At 55.6% G+C, this 20,430-nt stretch overlaps 8 protein-coding genes across 8 annotated transcripts; 3 read left to right on the plus strand and 5 right to left on the minus strand.

Moving 5' to 3' along the window:
- Positions 1–29: 29 nt before the first annotated feature.
- Positions 30–858, minus strand: PUP3 (proteasome core particle subunit beta 3; the record flags this gene model as incomplete). Its single annotated transcript, XM_071056012.1, has 4 exons — positions 30–173; positions 241–695; positions 773–791; positions 856–858. 4 exons carry the CDS (start codon positions 856–858, stop codon positions 30–32), a joined length of 621 nt encoding a protein of 206 aa, XP_070912113.1.
- A 929-nt stretch (positions 859–1,787) lies between these two features.
- Positions 1,788–3,330, plus strand: MFIFM68171_00591 (GLUT4 regulating protein TUG-domain-containing protein; the record flags this gene model as incomplete). Its single annotated transcript, XM_071056013.1, has 2 exons — positions 1,788–1,924; positions 1,980–3,330. The coding sequence occupies 2 exons, from the start codon at positions 1,788–1,790 to the stop codon at positions 3,328–3,330; spliced, it is 1,488 nt and encodes a 495-aa protein (XP_070912114.1).
- Positions 3,331–3,757: 427 nt separating this feature from the next.
- On the minus strand, positions 3,758–4,674 carry rpl36_1 (60S ribosomal protein eL36; the record flags this gene model as incomplete). The annotated part of the gene is made up of 4 exons (XM_071056014.1): positions 3,758–3,838; positions 3,903–3,984; positions 4,253–4,353; positions 4,621–4,674. The coding sequence occupies 4 exons, from the start codon at positions 4,672–4,674 to the stop codon at positions 3,758–3,760; spliced, it is 318 nt and encodes a 105-aa protein (XP_070912115.1).
- A 451-nt stretch (positions 4,675–5,125) lies between these two features.
- MFIFM68171_00593 (uncharacterized protein) lies at positions 5,126–5,710 on the minus strand (the record flags this gene model as incomplete). The annotated part of the gene is made up of 2 exons (XM_071056015.1): positions 5,126–5,279; positions 5,343–5,710. The coding sequence occupies 2 exons, from the start codon at positions 5,708–5,710 to the stop codon at positions 5,126–5,128; spliced, it is 522 nt and encodes a 173-aa protein (XP_070912116.1).
- A 1,089-nt stretch (positions 5,711–6,799) lies between these two features.
- On the plus strand, positions 6,800–8,107 carry MFIFM68171_00594 (Extracellular triacylglycerol; the record flags this gene model as incomplete). Its single annotated transcript, XM_071056016.1, has 1 exon — positions 6,800–8,107. One exon carries the CDS (start codon positions 6,800–6,802, stop codon positions 8,105–8,107), a length of 1,308 nt encoding a protein of 435 aa, XP_070912117.1.
- Positions 8,108–10,141: 2,034 nt separating this feature from the next.
- MFIFM68171_00595 (Tyrosine 3-monooxygenase/tryptophan 5-monooxygenase activation protein) lies at positions 10,142–11,353 on the plus strand (the record flags this gene model as incomplete). Its single annotated transcript, XM_071056017.1, has 5 exons — positions 10,142–10,153; positions 10,316–10,323; positions 10,416–10,769; positions 10,849–10,936; positions 11,003–11,353. 5 exons carry the CDS (start codon positions 10,142–10,144, stop codon positions 11,351–11,353), a joined length of 813 nt encoding a protein of 270 aa, XP_070912118.1.
- Positions 11,354–13,496: 2,143 nt separating this feature from the next.
- On the minus strand, positions 13,497–14,405 carry MFIFM68171_00596 (uncharacterized protein; the record flags this gene model as incomplete). Its single annotated transcript, XM_071056018.1, has 1 exon — positions 13,497–14,405. The coding sequence occupies one exon, from the start codon at positions 14,403–14,405 to the stop codon at positions 13,497–13,499; it is 909 nt and encodes a 302-aa protein (XP_070912119.1).
- A 1,553-nt stretch (positions 14,406–15,958) lies between these two features.
- syj1 (Inositol-1,4,5-trisphosphate 5-phosphatase 1) lies at positions 15,959–20,190 on the minus strand (the record flags this gene model as incomplete). The annotated part of the gene is made up of 5 exons (XM_071056019.1): positions 15,959–17,285; positions 17,334–17,553; positions 17,606–18,141; positions 18,192–19,490; positions 19,550–20,190. 5 exons carry the CDS (start codon positions 20,188–20,190, stop codon positions 15,959–15,961), a joined length of 4,023 nt encoding a protein of 1,340 aa, XP_070912120.1.
- Positions 20,191–20,430: the final 240 nt, after the last annotated feature.

Genomic DNA, 20,430 nt, shown 5'->3' on the forward strand with positions numbered 1-20,430 from the left:
ACGTCCACGCTTTTTTCTACTAAACGCCTCTAATCCTGCCGCCCCTTCAGCAGCCTCTTGGTCACCTTGTCCTTCTCGATAATGTAGACGTGGGCGCCCCAGCCAGAGAGCGCATCGCGGTCGACGGCATTGAGGAGAGCTTGTGATATGGTCTCAAAGAGCGCATCCGGCCCCTGGTAAGAGGGTCGGTTAGCAAGGAACGGGGGGTGTAGAAAGGAGATACGCAGAGATGAAACATACCAGGTCGGGCTCCCACAAACTCTCACACATGCCAAACAGCTGCTCCGTCGCCGTCCCGCTCACGATAAAGTCCTTTGCGAAATCGATGCACCCAATACTGTCAAAGCCGCAGATGAAGGGTTGGCCCGTCTTGGGCTCCAGGCCGGCCACGACGGGGTTGACAAAGTAGGGGCCGAAGCGGCGCTCGTACAGGCTGCTGCTGACGAGGTTGGCGAAAGTGCGGGGCGCGATGCTCCGCTCCTCGCGCAGGCGGTACATGTTGACCTTGTACCGGAACAGGTCCGCCACGGTCGACACGTCCGTCGCCAGCCCCGTCAGGCCCAGGAACACGTTGTCGCCGTACTGGAAGATCTTGGGGAAGTTGTTGGACACCGTCAGGGCCTGCAGGCCCAGACGCAGGTCGCACGCTATGGCGACGCAGTCTTTGCCAACCATGGCCACGCAGGCGCCGCCGTCTGTTTGATTTCGGAGGTTAGGTAAGAGGATGTGGTAGGTGGGGACGAGCGGCTCGCGGGGGGTGGGGGAGCGTTACTTATTGAGAAAGGAGAAGCCTGTGGGAGAGCTGCATGTTAGCTAGATGGTCAAGGTGCAATATGCGGCGACTGGTTAACATACCATCTTGTCGGGGTGGTGGTGAGGTGTGGTGAGAAGCTTCTCGGGGTGGTTTCGGGTTGCGGAATCGTGTCGGAGAGCGGGCGAGCTCCCACGATTTCGGGTAGTCAAGGAGAGTGATTAGCGACTTGCGGATCTGGCTTTCCGTGGTCCGAAGGGCGCCGTTGGAGAGGGATGTCGATAGGATCGTGGGTGGGGTGTGGTCTGGGCCGTTGTTATTGAAGCTCTCTTGCAATCCATCAATCAGCCTTCACGTCGGGTTGGAGCTCCAGCTGACAGGGAGGCTGCAACTGGCGTCAACGAGCAAGGCAACACGCAGCTGGCGCGGCCAGGAAGAGAGGGTCCACTGGCAGGGATGTCCAGCCGCCAAAGGCGGTGTTGTGCGGCGCTAAGAGGGAGCGCCTGGGGAAGCTCCCCTCCCGCCGTGTGGCGTTTCGGCTCGCAGCCCGGGGCGCTGTGTAATTGCCCCTCCATACCTGACCCCAGGCTTCCAAGCCCACCAGGCAGTGAACCCTCCCCCCCAACCTAAGCTCGCCCTCCTTCTACTGCTTTCCACTGACCCAATCGATCAATCAAGAGAGGTGTGGCGCGTACTCTATCCTGTAGCACATATTTCGTAATTTCTGGATCAGGAAGCGAATTACGTGTGCAGAATATTTGCTTAAGCTGCCTGCTAAGCTCGGCGGTTCTAGATTATAAGGCAGTCAGTCAGGCAGAGCCTTTCGTTTTTGGCAGCCTCGTTTGCCCGAGTATCATCACCAAACAGATTCCCTGGTGCTATCATACAGTACCCCGGTCGATCCGAGTTCATTTATTCCTGGGCTTTGAGCTCCTCTCGATAACCGTATCACAAGCAACGCTCAAGCCCCGTCTGAGTGCGGTATCTGTCAACCAGGCCAGAGCGTCGTGGATTGCAACCTACGGTTTATAGCAGGATGGCTGCCCATGTTGAGGTTGTTGCGACCGACCTTCGAAGAGCCAAAGTCAAGGTCACTCCGGGAACCTACATGGTCGATGTCCTCGGCGAAGCTTGCAAGAAGCTGAACTTGAAGAGCGACAAGTACGAACTCAAGTAAGTCGTTGATTAGCCTCCCCTTTGTGCTAGCACGAGTAGCTCACAGGCATAGGCATAAGAACAAGATCGTTGATCTAACTGGCCCGTACCGCACATCAGGTCTCGGTCCTGGCGCCAAGCTCGAGCTCGTGCAGAAGTCAAAGAGCGCTTCAGTCGTGTCTATCGCCCTCGATGTGAATGGCCAGCGATATACCAAGAAGCTGCCTAGCGATATGACGCTGTGGATGGTGTTGCGGCAATTCGAAAGCGCTGAGCATGGTCTCAACATTACCGACAGGGGAGTTGCCAAGGGAACTAACAGTGGCCAATTATACTACGAGGCTCCCCTGGTGAACATCATGGGCAGGGAGTATTCGGCGCTGGAGGATCTGCAGAAAACGCTGTCACAGTGTGGCATCAACTCTGGCAGTATCGTCCTTAGAGTTTCTTTCAAGGTTACGGAAACAACTCTATTCGACGCCATGAAGCAGATTAGTCAATATCTGAACGATGTTGAACCAGAGCAGCCGAAGGCCGAGGTAACAGGGGCGCAAGAAGCAGCTCCTCTTACAGGCGAGCTCAACGCAGACGCTGTTCCTGATAGAGACGGCCTAGATACCCAAAGGGAGCCTACAACGTCAACCAACATCGAAGGAGCAACAGCCACTGCGCCGGTGGACTCGGAGAGCGGAACCAACCTCACGGTGGTTGACGAGCCCTTCCCGGTAACCACTGCGCCCACCGACCCCCTGCAGCCCACCAGTGTCTTCTCGGCGCCTTCATCATCTACCCCGGCAGCCGCCCGGATTCATGAGGATGATGCTGTGTACGAGCCAACGATTGCCCATGCGCAGCTCCGCCAACAGCACCTGCAGCAACGATCCCAAAACACTCGTCTCAAGTCCGACGCTGAGCTTGCGGCTGATGCAGCCGAGGAAGCTACCAGGCTCGCCAAGATCACCCAGGTCGAGGTCAAAATTCGATTCCCGGACCAAACCTCGGCGACCTGGACGGTTACTCCTAACGAGACCGGCGCATTCCTCTACCGGGCCATCCGAGGCGTCATGGCCCACCCTACCCAACCTTTCAAGCTGATCATTCCCGGACCTAAAATCGTCATCCAGGAGGACGACAAGCGGCTGGTCGCCGGATACCGCCTCAAGGGCCGCGAAATGCTGCATCTCCTGTGGGATGGTTCCGTGTCCGAGGCTGCTCGTAGAGGCCCGTTCTTGAAGGGTAGCGTGGCTAGCAAAGCACAGGAAGTTGTCGTGCCCGAGGTTCCACAGGGTGATCCAGACGACGATGGCAAACCCACTGCTGGCCCGTCAACGAGGCCGGTCAAGACGGACAAGGAGAAGAGCGGCCTAGACCCGGATGCTGTTAAGAAGAAGCTTAGCAAGTTCCTCGGACTGAGCAAGAAGTGAGCAGTCGGAGGTGCTGTGTCAAACTCTGGCGTGGTAGCCGTATCGTTTCCATACCACGCTCACCGTAGTAGAATAGTATCAGTGATAAAGAACTGCGCTGTGCTTGGCGGCCTGTTCGCACCGGTTGACGTTCGGAAAGGTACTGTATGTAGTTGGTTGGCCAGACAGCGGCATTATCACTATCACATTCATGAATAAGTGCAAGTAGATAGCGTCGCCGCATCAGCGTCATAGCGCTCGTTCCAGCAGATTGCTAATTCCAGCGTATTCCCACGTGCTCCTTGACGCGGGCCAAATGCAGGATCCTCGAAAGCCGTTCCCTGGGAATCATGCCGTTGAACACGAGTCATGTTTAACCGTCAACTATCACGCCGGACCCCTCGCCAACATCCCAAGCCAACATCGTAAATCATATAACATGGTCCATTTAGTGGCCAGCCCTCCGGGACTCGGCAATCACGCGCTGGAGCTCATCAACCTTGGCCTTGGCCCGTCCGAAAGTGCCGAGCTGTCTTATCGTCAGACAACAGCACGGAAAAGGGATGATTGACTAGGTGCTGGGTCGAGTATACCTTCCTCTTGGAGAACTTGCGGGCCCGCTTGTCCTTGCCGTTGCGGAGCAGTTCAATGACGCGGCGCTCGTAGGGGGCGAGGCTGTTAAGCGTGTGTTAGCGTCGAGATAGTCCTCCCCGCGGCTGTCACTCCCTATAAAGGCTGCGTCCCATCTCCCCAACTGACTCGCAAGTTGAAAAGAGGGCGGGGATGCAGAACCGTCCCGGCGATAGCGCCGGTCCGGCTCCACGGCCATGGATCCGTTTCCCCCGCTACCTTCTTTTTCTCCACCCTCTTTTAACATGACGCCACCACTCCGCCGCCTCTTTTCCGCCGCCCTCTCGCAACAGAAAACAATCCCGAAACTTACCCAGCAACCTCCTTCACGATCGACCGAACAAACTCCGTCCGCTTGCTCGAGCGGCCCTTGGTCTGCGACGGGCGGGTCTTAGTGACGCGAGGGGTCGTCTTCTACAGTCGCGCAAACCGAGGTTCCCCGGGTCACGGTCAGCGTACAATGCTCTTCTCGGTTCATGGGTTGCACCTCCGTCCTCCCAATCGAGCCTCGTCCTCTTCAAGTATGACAGAAGGGACGGACGAAGAGGAAACGCGGGGAAACCAAATAAAACAAAACAGAAAAGAAAAGAAAAAGAAAAACAGGAACGTTGTCCATCATCTGCCGACAAAGACACCTCGAGAAGACGGCGCCGCAGAGATCCTCCACGAGGTGAGACGTACGTGACCCTTGTTAATGCCCTTGGCAATGCCCGTCTTGGGTGTGTCTTTGGCCATTGTTTATCGTTTATCGGCCTTATCACCGCGCCCGGGGGGAAGGGGTTCGGTGTTCGTCAATGTTTGTCGTCTCTGCACTGCTGGCCGTGCGTTGCGTGGCTCGTGTGGTGGAGTTTGTGAAGCGGTTTGTGGAGTCGAGGGCTAATTTTTGGGTTGATTTTCGAATTGGGAGATTGTGGGGGTGGCGGGTTACATGTGGCTTGTCTAGGTGGCTTGCTTTGACGTCTTGGCTTCTGCCGAGGCCTCAGGAGACAACGACGGTATCACGGTCCAGCAAGACGCGAGATAGTTTGTTAAGATCCAGTAAGGCACTTCTTCCTGGTACAATCCAGAAGTCTAGTTTCCAACTCCTGGTGTACGGAAAACCTGATCTTGCCTCTCTTCCTTAGGAAATATGCCAACTAAATGCTAGACATTTCCTGTGGGCCAGTGAAGATAAATATCTCCTCTCTCACTGGGGTGTCGGTTGAAGGCTGGTGAATTTGCCGGAGATGGTGGCAGGTACGCCGACGCAATTCATGCCCTCCCCAAACTGACTGTCTTGCCCAGTCTCAACGCAGTCCAACTCAGGCTTGACAGTGCCCGCAGCCTCGTACGGACGGGCGCTGTCAGTCTTATCAGCACTATTACTGTAGGTTGATGGGGTTGCAACTGGCTAGACGACCTACGGGTTACTCTCAAAACATGCCTTCTCGATCATTGTCAGGCTACTGTTCTCCAAAATGAACTGGACGCTAGGGTTGTTGCATGCAAATCTAGGAGCCATCCCTGGCAGACCGACATTCACCGAGCTCGAGTCGAAGTGGCAGGCGGTATCGATTCTGGTGCTACTGTCCGAGTACTTAAAGTCGACCACGGCCGTTTGTTTGTCAGCTTTGGAAACCCAGAGCCTGAAGTTCTGGACCACGAATTTTTCGGGCAGGGTACAGTCATCTTGCTCAGGATAGGTCTTGAGCATCGTCTTTGAGAGCTTGTAGGTGGGGGAAGCGGCGGCGAAAAGGATGACAGCCGCGAGGGCGAAGATAAAATGCAGCATCGTGGCGGCAGTAGCGATGGATTGTTGGGACGCTTGAGTAGTGTAAATAGAGATTGTCACAGTGCTCGGCTCGAGGATGGGTGACTGGGGGATATGAAGGAGAAAGGAACGAGAGCTGCGGTCACGGAACTCGAGGATCTAAAGTTGGGAGAAGTTGAGCAATTCCTAGCATTCCTTCCACAAACAGGCCAAACAGGCACGACGTGGCACATGCAGGTACTTTCGAGTTTTCTGTGTTTCCAACCTGTCATCTAGGAGCATCCGATCGGTGAGCCAGCTACGAGGATCTGGCCGCAATCACCCGGATCGGAGAGAGGCTCTGGCCGATTTTGGCCCTCAAATGTGGTGAGCGTGGCAGGAAATGAATGAACTAACGCTGCCTCTCGCAGTACACTCCAGGAACTTGACGCGTAGTTCCAAGACGTGCTACTGGGGAGCACCTTGTGAGTTGCAAGCTTTTCAATGCCCAAGCATGACGAGGCGCAAGATGAGCAGGAAGACACTAGAACAGATCCAGGCATCGTAGTACTATGATATGGCATTGACAATGGACTCCGGGTGTAAGGAGTTGGATGTTGTGGTGCGGTTGTGAGTTTGGCTTGGATAGCAAGGCCCATGCATATCATGAGTACAAAGTTTTGTTGAGATCGCGGGGGTGCGAGTGGGGCAATCAGATTCATACTGTAGGTACTTCACGGGGCCTTGCAGGCCTTGCCAAGTCTTCGGAACGTGGTTTACCTCCGTCATTACTCGCAAACGCCAACACCTCACCACTCTTGCAATCTCTAGTTGCGCGATGCATTGATGGGCGTGTGCTCCCACAGATACATCAATTGTAACACGCACATTGAGCCACATTTAACGTGTCTTAGCCAGAAGAGGCTGGGTCAGTAGTCTCCTGCCGCGCCTCGCAAGTGATTTGAGGTCACGCGATGCGATCCTCAGAGGGCCATTGACCACAGCCATGGTTGATCAACATCCACTTCCTTCGAGAGGACCATTCTACGAACTTCGACCTTAGAACAGACCGCTTTTTACTTTTTATATTCCCCGTACTCTGTAATACTATGCCAACTGCAGTCTATCAGCATGCGATTCCTGACTATATTCCTCTTACCGTCGCTCCTCACCAGCACCAAATCAGAGGCCACCACAACATCATTTCATTCACCGCAACAGCAGCACCCCCTTCCCCCTCAACACCAGGACCATGACAGACCATCACCATACAGCGGGAGCGGCGTCTCCCCCTCCTTCTTCGCCTCGCTCGAGCGCATGGCCCGCCTCGTCGACATAACCTACTGCGTCGGCACGACAGGCATCTCGCCGCCGTTCTCCTGCGCCTCGCGCTGTCGAGACTTCCCTTCGCTCCGCCTAGTGCGCACGTGGAACACTGGCGTTCTGTTGAGTGATAGCTGCGGGTACATTGCCGTGGACCACGGCGACAGCGGCCGAGAAAGACGGGGAAATGGCAAGGCGATCATCGTCGCGTTCCGCGGCACGTACAGCATCACGAATACGATCATTGACTTGTCGACTGTGCCACAGGAGTATGTGCCTTACCCGTCGCCAGGGGATGGGGATGGGAGAGGTAATGATGATGATGGTAACGATGACGACGACGACGACGACGACGACGATGATGATGATGATGATGATGGGAGGAGCAGGTGTAACAACTGCACTGTGCACATGGGCTTTATGGCTTCATGGCGGAATGCAAGGGAAGTGGTACTGCCTGCTCTCAAGGCCGCGAGGGAGAAGTATCCTGGGTATCCTGTGCACCTGGTTGGGCACAGCCTCGGCGGCGCCGTGGCGGCGTTGGCAGCTCTAGAATTGAGACTGACATTGGGGTGGGAGGATGTCATGGTCACGACTTTTGGGGAACCGCGGGTTGGGAATAAGAAGCTGGCTACGTACCTCGACAAGGCGTTTGGGTTGTTGGAGGACGGAGACCCGCAGGGTGCAGAGAGCTTGCCCTATCGCCGGGTTACGCATGTCGGAGATCCGGTGCCGCTGCTGCCGCTCTCCGAGTGGGGATATCGGTCTCACGCTGGGGAGGTGTATATCCAAAAGTCGAGCCTGCCTCCCGGGCCTGGGGACCTGCGATTGTGTCGTGGGGATGACGATCCGGCGTGTATGGGAGGGGCCGAAACCGCAGATTGGCTGAGCTGGGTGATTGGGTTGATGAAGGGGAAAATGACGCCGGAGGAGCTTGAGGCGTGGGAGACGAAGCGGGGTTTTCCAACAAGGTTCAAGTTATGGCATCTATTCTTTGCACATCGGGATTACTTTTGGAGGCTGGGGCTCTGTTTGCCTGGAGGTGATCCAGCGGACTGGGGAAGGGAGAAGTATAACCTGACTTTGGAGGGCGAATCTGATATACGGGACCTCTGATAACAATGGATTGACGGGCAGTGGAAGTTTGGCACATGGCGCGGGACGGGCATGGTCTTTGCTCGGCAGCATTCAGCATGGCGTTCCGGGAATAGGCACTACTTGAACTCTGTGGGATGATATGAAACCAGCAACTTATCTGCATAGTACAAAGGCAGGAGGTAATTACCAGACCACCTTCGTATTGACGTTTAACTTGGAGATAAAAGCATGCCTGGACATGTTGCCTCGGCCACTTCAACCAGACGAGGAATATTCCTTGAGCGAAGTTGGTGTTAGCCAAACTTGGCCTTGTATAATATACCGTGGTGGAGATTTATGAATATCCTCATTCCAGAGGCAGCTCCCTCCTTAGGTACCGGGCCGTTTCGGCACGGTGAAATGTTAATGAGAAGATGCAGAAACTGGCCGAGTCGCGTGACTCTGGGCATCGCAGCCCGGAATTGTGCCGGCGGCCCCGATTGGAGCTAAGCAACCTTAATCACCGGAGTCGGAGACGGGGAATTGACCGGACCTTTTCCGAACCGCGCCAAATACATGCCGAATCGGAAGGGACGCAAACACAGGGAAAAAACAAAACAAAAAAAAAAAAAAAACGAACAGCCAGCCACTCAGTCACCGTGGGCTCCGTGCGAATATACAACGCAACTCGCGACTCGGGTTACTCAGGAAAGAGGCTGTGCACGCAAACCCCGCGCTGAGGCATTCCGCTCGCGGCCTTTGTCATATTGCGGTTGGCAGGCAACCAGCCGTATTCGCTGGCGGTGCACTGACCTGCGTTGACATTGCAAAAGGAGGGGAAACGTGACTGGACCGACCGAGCCTCGCGGTAATTCTAGCCGCTTCCATGATTTCCGGTGGTGAGTTGTCGGCCCTGGCCCCACCGTCATCACTTGAAGCAGCAGAAGGGGGCCGCAGCGAACTGTGATAAGCACAATTGGCGGGGTCCTGTTTGTATGACCGCTCCACACGTCCTCAATTCTGGTGAACGCTGTCCCCTTCACAAAGCGAAAGGGGGATAGGTGGTTCCGGGGGGCCTTGCCTCGTGACTGTTGCCAGCTGAAAGGGGACTGGGCACGAGACGGGACGTGCCACGAGGGTGCGTGGGCAGTGATAAGAAAACGGCGCTGATCTGATGGAGGGGCGACTCTGAGTCAAGAGCCGCTCTGTGGTAGCGCTCAATGTGTGACGTGCGACCCCTCATCAGCATGCTCTACCTCTCCAGAGGTCAAGTGCGCAGGCGACGAGGCGAGACAATCTCGATTGCTGGGGGTGTTCTCTGGTTGGGAAAAATTCAACTTGACACCGCAACTCCAATGTCGCGTTAAAGCCCCTGGCGACATGGAGACTTGGAGGCGTGGAGGCATGGGAGACATGGGAGACATGGGAGACATGGGAGACGCCGCCTGGCAAATTCCAAGGAGGGGTTTTGCAGACGACCAGGTTCTTCGTCATGGCCTATGGAAGCTGAGCGCTCAACCATTCCCTCCCCGCCATAGTAATTGCCGTTCGCGACGCCGCCATAGGTTGCAAAAGAAGGATGAAGTGAACAAGAAAAGCCTGACGTTTTGACGCCAAGAGCACAAGGCAGCATCCAATCCAGAGGGCTGGGTTTGAGGACATTCGAGACAACTGACCAGGCAGTTGGATATTGATCGGGGGGGCGCTAGGGTTGGGGGTTTGAGGGAGCCTGTGTTAGAGTGGGACTCCCATTTCGCTGGGAAATAACGTCGCTTCCAGCGTCACGTGGTAACGCGCTAACCCGTGGTTTCATTCGACTCTCCCCGAGAAAACAGGGACCCCAGGCTCGACGGGCGCCCACTGCCTGTGGGGAGGGGGAGCCTCTGACCCTCTCCGAAGTCCCTTTGCTCACTTTGAGCCCACCTTCGGCCTCGAGCACATCGCAAAAACAACAAAACAAGGCACTCCTCACCACACTCTTCCACTGCGACCTTTATTTCCCTCCTCTCTCCTTTCCCAGATCCTCAACCAACCCCACCGGCTTGCGCATTTCTCTTGCAACACATCACCAAAATGGCGACCGAGGTAAGTTGGTCCAAGCTACTACCGCCCCGGCCCTGTCTGCAACCGCCGCTTCCCCTCCCAACGATACCACTTCGCACACGCGCGGTAGTGTTAGGCACAGCCCTAGCCGCATACATTCCTTACTCTAGACTTGGGTTGCTGACCAAGTATGCCATCATATAGCGCGAAAGGTGTGTTATCCCACCGCCAGCAGCAGCAGTGGCGGCGGCGGCGGCCCCTCAGCCCATTCTCCGTAAGCTAACCCGAGGTTGAAAAATTGCAGCAAGACTTTCCTCGCCCGCCTCTGCGAGCAGGCCGAGCGTTACGATGAGATGGTTACGTACATGAAGGAGGTGGCCAAGCTGGGCGGCGAGCTTACCGTTGACGAACGCAACCTGCTCTCGGTGGCTTACAAGAACGTCGTCGGCACCCGCCGCGCCAGCTGGCGCATCATCTCGTCGATCGAGCAGAAGGAGGAATCCAAGGGCTCCGATAAGCACGTTGCTACCATTCGCGAGTACCGCCACAAGATTGAGAGCGAGCTGGAGAAGGTCTGCCAAGATGTTCTCGACGTCTTGGACGAGTCACTCATTCCCCATGCTGCCACTGGCGAGTCCAAGGTCTTCTACCACAAGATGTATATCTCTCCGTTCCGGGTCACCCCCCTACCCCGCGCATCTCTTCGGGCCCGTTCCTTACTCGCGTGTGTCATACAGGAAGGGTGACTATCACCGTTACCTCGCCGAGTTCGCCTCTGGCGAGAAGCGCAAGGTTGCTGCCACTGCTGCCCACGAGGCATACAAGGTAAGATTGCCTTGGCCGATCGCAACAAAACTTGCCGGTAGCTGACGTGTTTCCGATCTTGCGCAGAGCGCGACCGATGTCGCCCAGACTGAGCTGACCCCGACCCACCCTATCCGCCTGGGTCTGGCTCTCAACTTCTCCGTCTTCTACTACGAGATCCTGAACTCGCCTGACCGTGCTTGCCACCTTGCCAAGCAGGCGTTTGATGATGCCATTGCCGAGCTCGACTCCCTCTCGGAGGAGTCTTACCGCGACAGCACGCTCATCATGCAGCTTCTCAGGGACAACCTTACCCTCTGGACCTCATCCGACAACGGCGAGCCCGAGGGTACTGCTGACGCTGCCAAGGAGGAGAAGCCTGCTGAGGACAAGGCCGACGGCAAGCCCGACGAGCCCGCGCCCGAGCAGCAGCAGTAAGCGGCTGGCGTCCTCTTTTTCTCTCCGTCATGCTCTCTCTCTCTCTCTCTCTCTCTCTCTCACACACTCTCACTAGAGCCCCAGAAGCCCGGGGCCTTAACCGCCGCAACTGGACTTTGGGTGGCTCTATTCTGAACCTTAGTATCACTGGGCAATTGGTCTTGGTTGTCTGAACTGGGCTGGCTGGTGGATACGATCTTCAGCAGCACATTGGTCAGGGCACGGGCGGGACTGCGCAAGGGAGTTGGTTGATGTTAGGGGTATCCGAAAATGCAGGGCATGGTACTTTTCTTACTACTTTTTTTTTTTTTTTAAAACAACCTCGTTCTCCTCTTTTGCGCCGTTTCCTTCCCTCTGGGCCGGACTCCCCGTGGCCGTCCGCGTCACCAACTGTATGAGGGAAGGATGAGCTAAATCCAGAACCAATCGTCCTCACCAGACCGAGGCAATACACATCTAAGCCAAGGCTTGTTGGCCCGTCCCTGCCCCTATGGAGTTTCTTTACCTCTGGTCACTATCCCGGGCCTAGGAATGGTTTACTTGTGGTTTAAGACTCGGTTTCCCTTTTTCTTCCCCCCCTACCCCAGTGAGTCAGTGGTTTAGCTTTGCTCTACCTCCGCCAATACGTTGAATTTAGCATGTTTGTTACCCTTAGGGGGACTTGGCCTGGGCATTGGGTTATTTCATAAGAACGGGGAAGGAAGACCGAGGAAGATCAGTCACGATATCCCCCGATGTGTGTTTCGTCTTGTGTTTTCTCGATAGTTAATGCAGTATGTTACAGAAATACAAACTAGGCATTATTAGCCCCATCCCCTTCTCACGAGATAGCTTGAACGAGCTAGGCTCGGAGTTTCCTGCAAGCAGACCGAAATGAAAGGCCCAAAGAAGGAAAGAAAAGAAAGTGGAGAAAAGAAGGAAAAAGAGAAAACAACAAGGGAGAGTTGGGATTTGGTGGGAGCCAGAGAAAGGGAAAACCAAAGAGAGGAAAAGAGGGAGGTGAACATGCAAATAGGGGAAAAGGGGTTAGGGAAGTCTTTGGGGCCAATGCCTGACATGAAGAGCCCCCCTGAAAGCGCTCAACAAGAGATGTACTACGGTATTACCTGTCTTTACCTGGAAGGCCAGACTTGACAGACAAACAGTCAACGCCACTCATCGACAAAAACTCAATCAGCCCAAACCACCTGTAAACACAGTTGATATCGTGCGCATGGCGTTAACGTCCTATTTCTCTTGCTGGCTCCTTAGCGAAATGGTGGATACCGTAACTGCCAAACCCGACAAGCAGGGTCAATCCTTACCGCCATGCGACAGCGGGTCTGGGTGCTTTGGCCTCGATCCCATGTCACATTTGCTAGGTTCCGAGGTTGATGCTCACTAAGTTTGCATTAGATACTGTACTATCTTCTGGTCGTTTTTTGCCCTAACCCATTCCCAATAAGTCCTGTCCCAGCTCCCATTTCGTATTCTTGTTGGCAAAGATATGATCCGTTTCCGCCATACCCTGACGGCAATCGCCTTACTCGTTGCTCATGATGGATGGCCCAGATGTACAGCAGCGATGCCGAACAGCGATGCCGAGGTCTCTTCATACGTCATGTTCCCCTTCTGATTCCCACTCCCGGGCAGGAACACCTGGTTGGCGGACGTTAATTCCACCATCGCCCTATGAAGTCAAACAACCAAACTAGCTTTTGGTTGCCGAATCTCCGGAATAATCTGGTGACCAGATCATCGTCTGATGTTGTGAACGAGAAGGACGCCCGTGGAGCCTAGGAAGCTTTTAATCCTTCGGGCCGTTGCTACCATGATGGCAGCAGAAGTAATGGCCCCATATCCGTGTTTGCAACATTCTCAAACATTCCGGTCGACAGCGCGGGTAGCTCACGGGGGAGTAGGCGACTCAGGTCGCTAGGCCTTTTCTCTCCGCCAGGAGGGACCGGTTTGGCGGGTGTTCTTCGACTGACGCCCAAGGCATATCGAGGCTTGGCCGGTTACCGCGGGGCCCCTCTCCCCACCCCCCCAATCCATCCAAGGAACTTGGTGGTTCTGGCCCATAAGCGGATGGAGGGCAGTCTCCAGAACACATCAAGAGAGACCCGCATCCATCTGAATATACACTTTAAACCGTCCCTGATCCTCACTTGGGCGTGTTGCTGCGCTGGAGTAACGCGGCGGCTCGCTTGAGGCGGGTCATGCTTCTCGATAGGCCCGAGGCTGCTCGCAGAGCGTCCGAGTCGCTGGAGGATCCAGACGAGGTCGCGTTGATGTGATTGCGGTTATGTCCCGGGAAAATGTCCATGCTATGTGATTTCTGCTGACTGGGCGGCCTGACTAAGAACCGCCTTTGACCCGTGGCCCACTTTGGTTGGTAGTTCTCGGGCCAGAGAATGTTGTGGAACTCGGCGCTACCCCCGTGCCCGCTTCTGCTATGGCGGGATTTCACGCGCATAAAAAAGCTGTTCAACTTCCTGCTGAAGCTCTGACCCCGCTGCAACCCGGAGTGCTCACTCGCCGGGCTCGTTGCTGTGCTAGGAAGTGATGACGGCGGTCTGCTGCAGTTCCGACATAGGTCTGGCTCGGAGCTGGCAGTGGGCTTGTTGGCGGGGCCAGCCAGAATCGCCCTGACATTGCTTGCGAGCCCGCTCGTCCTTCCTTTCCAGACCTTGTTCCCGGCAACCGTTTCCGAGCAGGCACAATACGTCTCCTCGCCGTGCACGCCGACCGCCTCGCTCCAGCCACGGACCCAATCGGCCCTGTTGCCCTGGTTTCTTCTCGGGAGTAGTTGAGACCGCGTCGCTAACCAGTCAACAGGCGCGGCATCTTGTCCCGGGTTCGACGGCGGTCTTTTGGCCTCTTCGGGAGGTTGCTGTGCTCGTGCCGGCTCACCGACGCTTTCGGCCTTTTCAATTCCTGGGCTCAATGCTGGGCCGTCGCATGCATGATCCGAGCACGGAATCCGCGCCATGAGGTCGGAAAGCGCCAGGGGCGCCGCTGGGCTGTGAGGTGCGTGCCCATTCGAGAGCATGGCATCGCCAGAGCGATCCATCATGTGCAACGTCCGACCGTTTCAGATGAACTGGATGCAGGGCGCGTGTGCGGGACGGGCAAACACCTGTCGAAAGCGCGCTCTGGAAGGATTTTCTGTCTGCGTCTAGCCGATAAAAGTGTGTCAGCGAATGGAGCGACCCCATCATATCCAAGCCTAACGGGGGGGGGGGGGGGGGGGACGTGAGGTTGGAACCGAACGCACTGAAACTTGTCCCGCAATTAAAATGTCCCACGAGTCCGCAGCAAGCATCCGCTCGCGTGACCAGCAGCCAGAAGGGAATAGCGACGAGTTTCTGCTGGCCGTGCCCTACGTCGTCAGCTGTGTTCCCGTCGCCGAGGCAGGCTAGTTCCAGCCATTCCCTTCGAAGCAAGGAGCCGGCAGCTAGAAAAAGACGACATAAATATCGACAGATGGGAGAAAACAGGGGCAAGCAACCCAGCGCTGTTGACTCGGAGTCGGATGCACCCCCGACACCCGGCAGGCAGGGGCAGCCTGAGAGAGGAGAAAGCTAGGTCCTTAGCTTGTGCCTTTGTCGGGCCTGGTGACCACTTCTTTTCGGCTTGTTCCAGCGCCCGCTAAACGACTACAGACTAGCGTCGGCTTGTGCCTCATTGGTGCCGCCGCCGGGTCGGCTGCGCTTCGTAAATAGTACGGGGATGGCTCTTGTGCACTAGAAAGTCCCTTGCAGTTGTGTCGGTCGGATCTGCGAGGGGTAGGAGAGCAACCGAAAAACAAGGAGCCAAACAAGGCGTCTAACTGCTAGGATTCAATGCCATTTCGTTGTCGTACAAATTTTTACCGTGTCGGGACAGGCCGGTCGATCCTCGCCCCAGCGGGTGAGTGGACACTCGCTAGAGCGCCAGGGCGGTGCGGCCGCAGGCGACCCCCAACAAAACGTGTCAACTGCACGGCGCTGCATGTATAATGACGTAATTTTCATTTGATTGCCGCGTGGGAAACAGATTCGATACAGATTACCTTACAACGGGTACCTTATCAACGTTTCGGCCCTCAGCTTTTCCCGATGGACCTATCTCGGCGTCTTCAGACCAAGAACGCTTACGCCTACCGAACAACCGTCGTCTGCGTTGAAGCTAGCTATGCGCAAGCCGAAGATGGATTGAGGATAGATCGTAGATGTGTTGCACGCCACGTAGGTATTGGCCCAACCATTTCCACGAAGGAGCACGTCGAGTTGATTCATCTCAACTTTGACCCTTTTTTTGCAACGATCGTAGAGCAGCACGGCGCAGGGTCACATGCCAAGCTGACGCAAGTGCGGCTTTCGATCTCACTTTGAGCCCCGATCCAGGTCCTGGTCCCGTTCCGTTCCCGTTCCCATCCACTCGGTAACCATCTATTCGGTATTCAGCCCGCTGCCACCCTCAGGTATCCAGAATCACAAATTAGCCCTGCCTCTGCTATTCATGTTTATCCCCCCACTCCCCCCAAATAAGGCCACAGCAACATGTAACAGTCCCGAAGGACTCCTGTTCTACCAAACATCCAGCGAGCCAAGAGCACAGTTAAACGTTTGATACCCTCCCACTTCAAGTAGGCTTCAAAGCCTCCCATCCGCCCATTTCCGCAGCTCCGTCGTCCCCGAGCAGATCAACCACCGGCGTTGTCTTCCGCGGGGCAGGTGGAGGTGGCGCCTGCTTCTGTGCCGCCGCAGGGACTGGTGCGGTTGGCTTTCGAACCGGAAGATGTGGTTTCCGCTCCTGCGATGCTAGTCCCACGAGGGGTATCCCACCGGCTGCTGCCATCCGGGTCTGCGACATGACGCCGGCGCTGGTGTTTGTCCGCCGGGGCGGCTGCGGCGGTAGAGGCTCCTCCCTTGCGAACCCGTTCTTCGCCGGGGATGAGGAACGACTGCCGTCAAGAGTGGAGAATGAACCATGTATACTAGACGTCGAGCGGCGGGGCAAGTCCGGCAGCGATGCACCGGGCGGCCCTTGCATGACCGTTCTGTCCGATACGAAACTTGCCGTCGCGCTGTTTGCCGGCGAGGTAGGGGCGGTAAGATGAGCCGGCTTCTTCGCTACTGGTGGTGGAGCCTTGTGTTTCCCCGCCTGTTGTTGAGACCCCACTGGTTTCGGTCCAACAGGAGGAGTAGGTGTAACCTTGTTTACTGGTTTCCGCTTTGAGTTCACTGGGGTATTGGCCGCCGGCACCAGGCCCATGCTGGTCTGTCTCCGCGGGGGAGGCGGAGGAGGAGGTGCTCCATCCTGGAAACCCTTCTTGTCTTCACCGATCTGTAGCCTCCCGACCTTAGCAGGAAGGGCTGACGGGTCATATGGAGGTGGGAGCTTTCTAGGCCCCGAGCTCGATGCTGAAGAAGAAAGCAGCATGGAGTGGTTCACATGTTCATAGGGTGATGTAGACATGCTGGAGAAGGACGAGAGACGTGATTCGGATCTCGGGACACTGACCCAGTCCGGCTCCTCAGTCGGCACATGGGGGTTGGCTGGCCGCTTCGGGTTGAGTATCGTTTGGTATGCCGGATTATCCGGTTTGGGTGGGCTGATAGCTGAGCGGGCCATCTTGCCATTTTCTAGCCACCATTTCTGACGGTCGGAACTGGCTGGTGGTAGCCCGGGCTCGATGGCATCGTAGCCGATGAGATCCTCATCGTCGGACTCGTCCACGGCCAGATTTGCCGTATCCCCTCCAACCTCACGTTTGCGTCGCTCATAGACCTCTCGGCTGATCTTGTCTCGAAGCTTCTCATTCACGATGTTGACAGTGCATTCGAAGATGGCGTAGACTGGCCTATGATCAGAGAAGCGCAGCGGTGCAGAATTGTAGGCTAGTTGGCGGAGGTTTGTCCCTTTGCGGAGAATGCGATCTGTCCAAGCTGGGATGCGTGCTTTCTCACTAAATCTTTGTCAGATGTGCGCATTCAGCTCCAAGCGAACTACTCACGAGCTGTCATATTCGTCGGTGCCAATGTCAAATTTGTACGTCGGCATGAACGTGATGCGAGCCTCTGAATAGAACCGGAAGGCAAGGCCAGCCACCATTTGCAAGTTCAGCTGGTCATTCTCGAATAATCGCTCGAGGTCGCGCCGCTTAACGAGCTCCTTGGCCGTCTCTAGACCAAGCCCAATCCGATAGTTGAAATCGCCAAACCAGATGACCGAGTCTGGGAATCGTCAGCCTAAGCATCACACGCATTTTGTGCCGAGATAACGTACCGTGATCGCCTATGCCTCTATTCCTCTGGAACCAGAGACCTTGGTCGATAGTAGCATAGTCTCTGTTTCTCTCATCGTAGTTGGCGAATCCGGCTGCCAAGTGCGCGGTGACGAAGCAGATAGGCGTATTTGCATAGTCAAGCCTGATCGCAACTGCCCCTTTGTTGCCGGCCATCCCCGACATCCCGGTTTTCTTTACGCTGCCTTCGACGTTCTTGATGTTGTGGAGGACGGATGCTTTGACAAATATGCACAACGCGGCCCCAACAAGCTGCCCGCTCCGCAACAAGATGTACTTCTCGTCATCTTCTTTACTGTAGTGCCTATCCAGCGTCTTCTTGATCGCACGCTCCCAGAGTTGTTTCCTTGTGGGATCGCTGTTCATGATCTGCTGCGGATTGAGTTCCACAATTTCCTGGAATCCGATGGCGATAATTTCTGGCTGCACAGATCCCAACTCAGGGGGCCATAGCCATGCAGACAAATCTTTGTCGATGCCATCGGTCCTCCCATTGAGATTGAATGTCCCGACGAGGCTGTTGCATGTTAGCATTCACCAGTCGGTATCGTGACCTGCGAAACTTACATGTGGATCTTTTCGGTTGAGGAGAATTCGTTGCTCCGCCTTTGCAACTCTCCAGCAACATAATCACTAATAGGGTCAAAGAGTATGACCGGCGCCTGACCAACCAGTCTCCCAAGAAGAGTATCGATAGTGTTCTGCCGCGCTTTGTCGGCGAAGTTGTTATAATATAACCTGGTAGCTGACTTGCGCACGTCGGCGATTGCTCCTGCGAGTGACATCTTGCCCGTGCGGGTGAAGGAGGACTTCAACGCGCCAGTGCCAGCATAAATCTTAGACAGAGAATCGCCATTGTCAGCCCAAAGATTAGCATGCCGAGACCAAAAGTCAGAGAGTGCCCTCTCCCCTCTGTGGCCGAGGAAAGCTTCAACAGCCATTTGTGAGATGATTGTCTGAATTAGGTTTGTCCTATCCAGGCAGTCAAGACAATTTGTCCTGAAAACACCCTCTTGCTGCAGAACCACAACATAGCGTCGCTGTTTGTGAGCATTCGGGCCTCCATTTGCTTGCCCTGCATCGTCTGACTCCTGGGCAAGGTAGTACGCAAATCCGTCAGCCGAATCTTCGATGTATCGGCGAATCTCGTTAGCAGCCACATAGCCCTGCGGCCCCTTTGTCTCCGCATGAAAGTCATACTCTGTGTCCCTCAGCAATGCATGGTCTCGAGACTGATCCCCCCCTGGCCGGCTAAGAGGGCAATTTTGGATGCCCAGCCGATAGAGATTAGTGAGTTCATACTCTCCCGGCTTGGTAGCGCTGAGAAGATTGACGACATGCACTGCGCCATATGCTTGCTCCAACTCGGAGAAATGCTTATCAAATGCTGGCTGTGCACCATCGGCAGACCGTGTGATGGTGATCTTTTGCTGATTTGGTAGGAGCCCTGCAGTCTGCTCCCAGAAAACGGGCACCGAACCCCGAACTTGAGCGTACGAGAAGACCACCCCTGAGGGGCTCCAATATGTCGTCTCTGTCTCCACAAAGTTGGCTACATTGCCATCGTCGTCAATGCCCCGCGAGTTAAATCTCGTGCCAGCTCTTCTGCATGACAGGCGGGAAATGACTGTTAGGTACGAGGGAGGCCCGGTCTTTGCAGAGCTCAGGGGTGCCGATGACTGCGGAATGGCCCAGCTCCTACAGAAGCCGCGGATCGCAGAAGTCAATATCCTCGAGGCGTCCAGCGCCTCCCGCTCTTGCTTCTGCAGGCGGGTCCGAAACTGGACAAGCGGACGGATCATGTATGAATTCCATAAGAAAGAGTCGTCAAAGTTATCTATATCGAACTCCGCAGCATCGGCCGGCCTAGATATTGTTAGCGTTCCGTGCAACACGAGCCGTGAGGGGGCCTCTAGTCTCTTTACCTATCTTGCATGCGGTTCGTAACATCAAAGTCGGTACTATAATAAAAGGTCCCATTCCCAAGTAACTTCTGCAGCTCCTGGCAAGGATGTTCCACTGGTATATCTCTCCGCCCAACGCCTTGGCCGTAGACCGACGCAGCGTCTGAGTCAAAATCGTAGGGATCAACAACGACGTCGTCATACTCAGCCGAGTTGAGACAGAAAAACTGCACGGCTTCTATCTTCTCTACCGTCTCTCCCGGGCGGAGCGTTGCAACTCGAGAAGCCTGCGTGATGACACATAGAAAGACGTCGCGCCCGATGGAAATAAGCCCGAGAGTCCCGTAGATGGGTCGCGGTGTGAGCGGGCGGTAGTCGGCGAGCAATCCGTTCGACGTGGGGGAAAATTCGACCATGCACTTGGACGCGGTATTGTCGGTGGCGTGGGAGCGGGAACGCGCGGGCGATGGAGAGGTAAGGGAACCATTGGCGATGGTGTCGTTGGCTGTATTACTGTGGCGTAATATTAGGACGTGCGAGTTGGAGGCAATTGCAATGGCCCGATGAGGATATTCGCGGATAAGGATCTGGCTCGATTTCTCAGGAGACGGCGGCTGGCCAGGCCACAAGGCTGACGATGGGGCGTTGTAATTGTAGTCCATGGCTCCGGCGAGCTTCGTTGACAAAGAGGACAGCGGTGTGATGCGAGCAACTAATGGCGATGCCGATTGGAAAGCTCATGGCGGCCCTTGCAAAAGACGAGGCCTGGCCAATTCTATGCCGAGCTGCGAGACGTAAGACCGATCTGTGATGATTAGGTTGTATGAAACTCGATCGATCTCAGGTCGGATCGAGGCCGAGGGGCTCTTGCAAAAGCGGAAAGGTGGCCAGCCTGACGTCCT

The sequence above is a fragment of the Madurella fahalii genome, assembly GCF_045866475.1.
Source record: "Madurella fahalii IFM 68171 DNA, scaffold_1, whole genome shotgun sequence".
Taxonomy (NCBI): Eukaryota; Fungi; Ascomycota; class Sordariomycetes; order Sordariales; genus Madurella; species Madurella fahalii.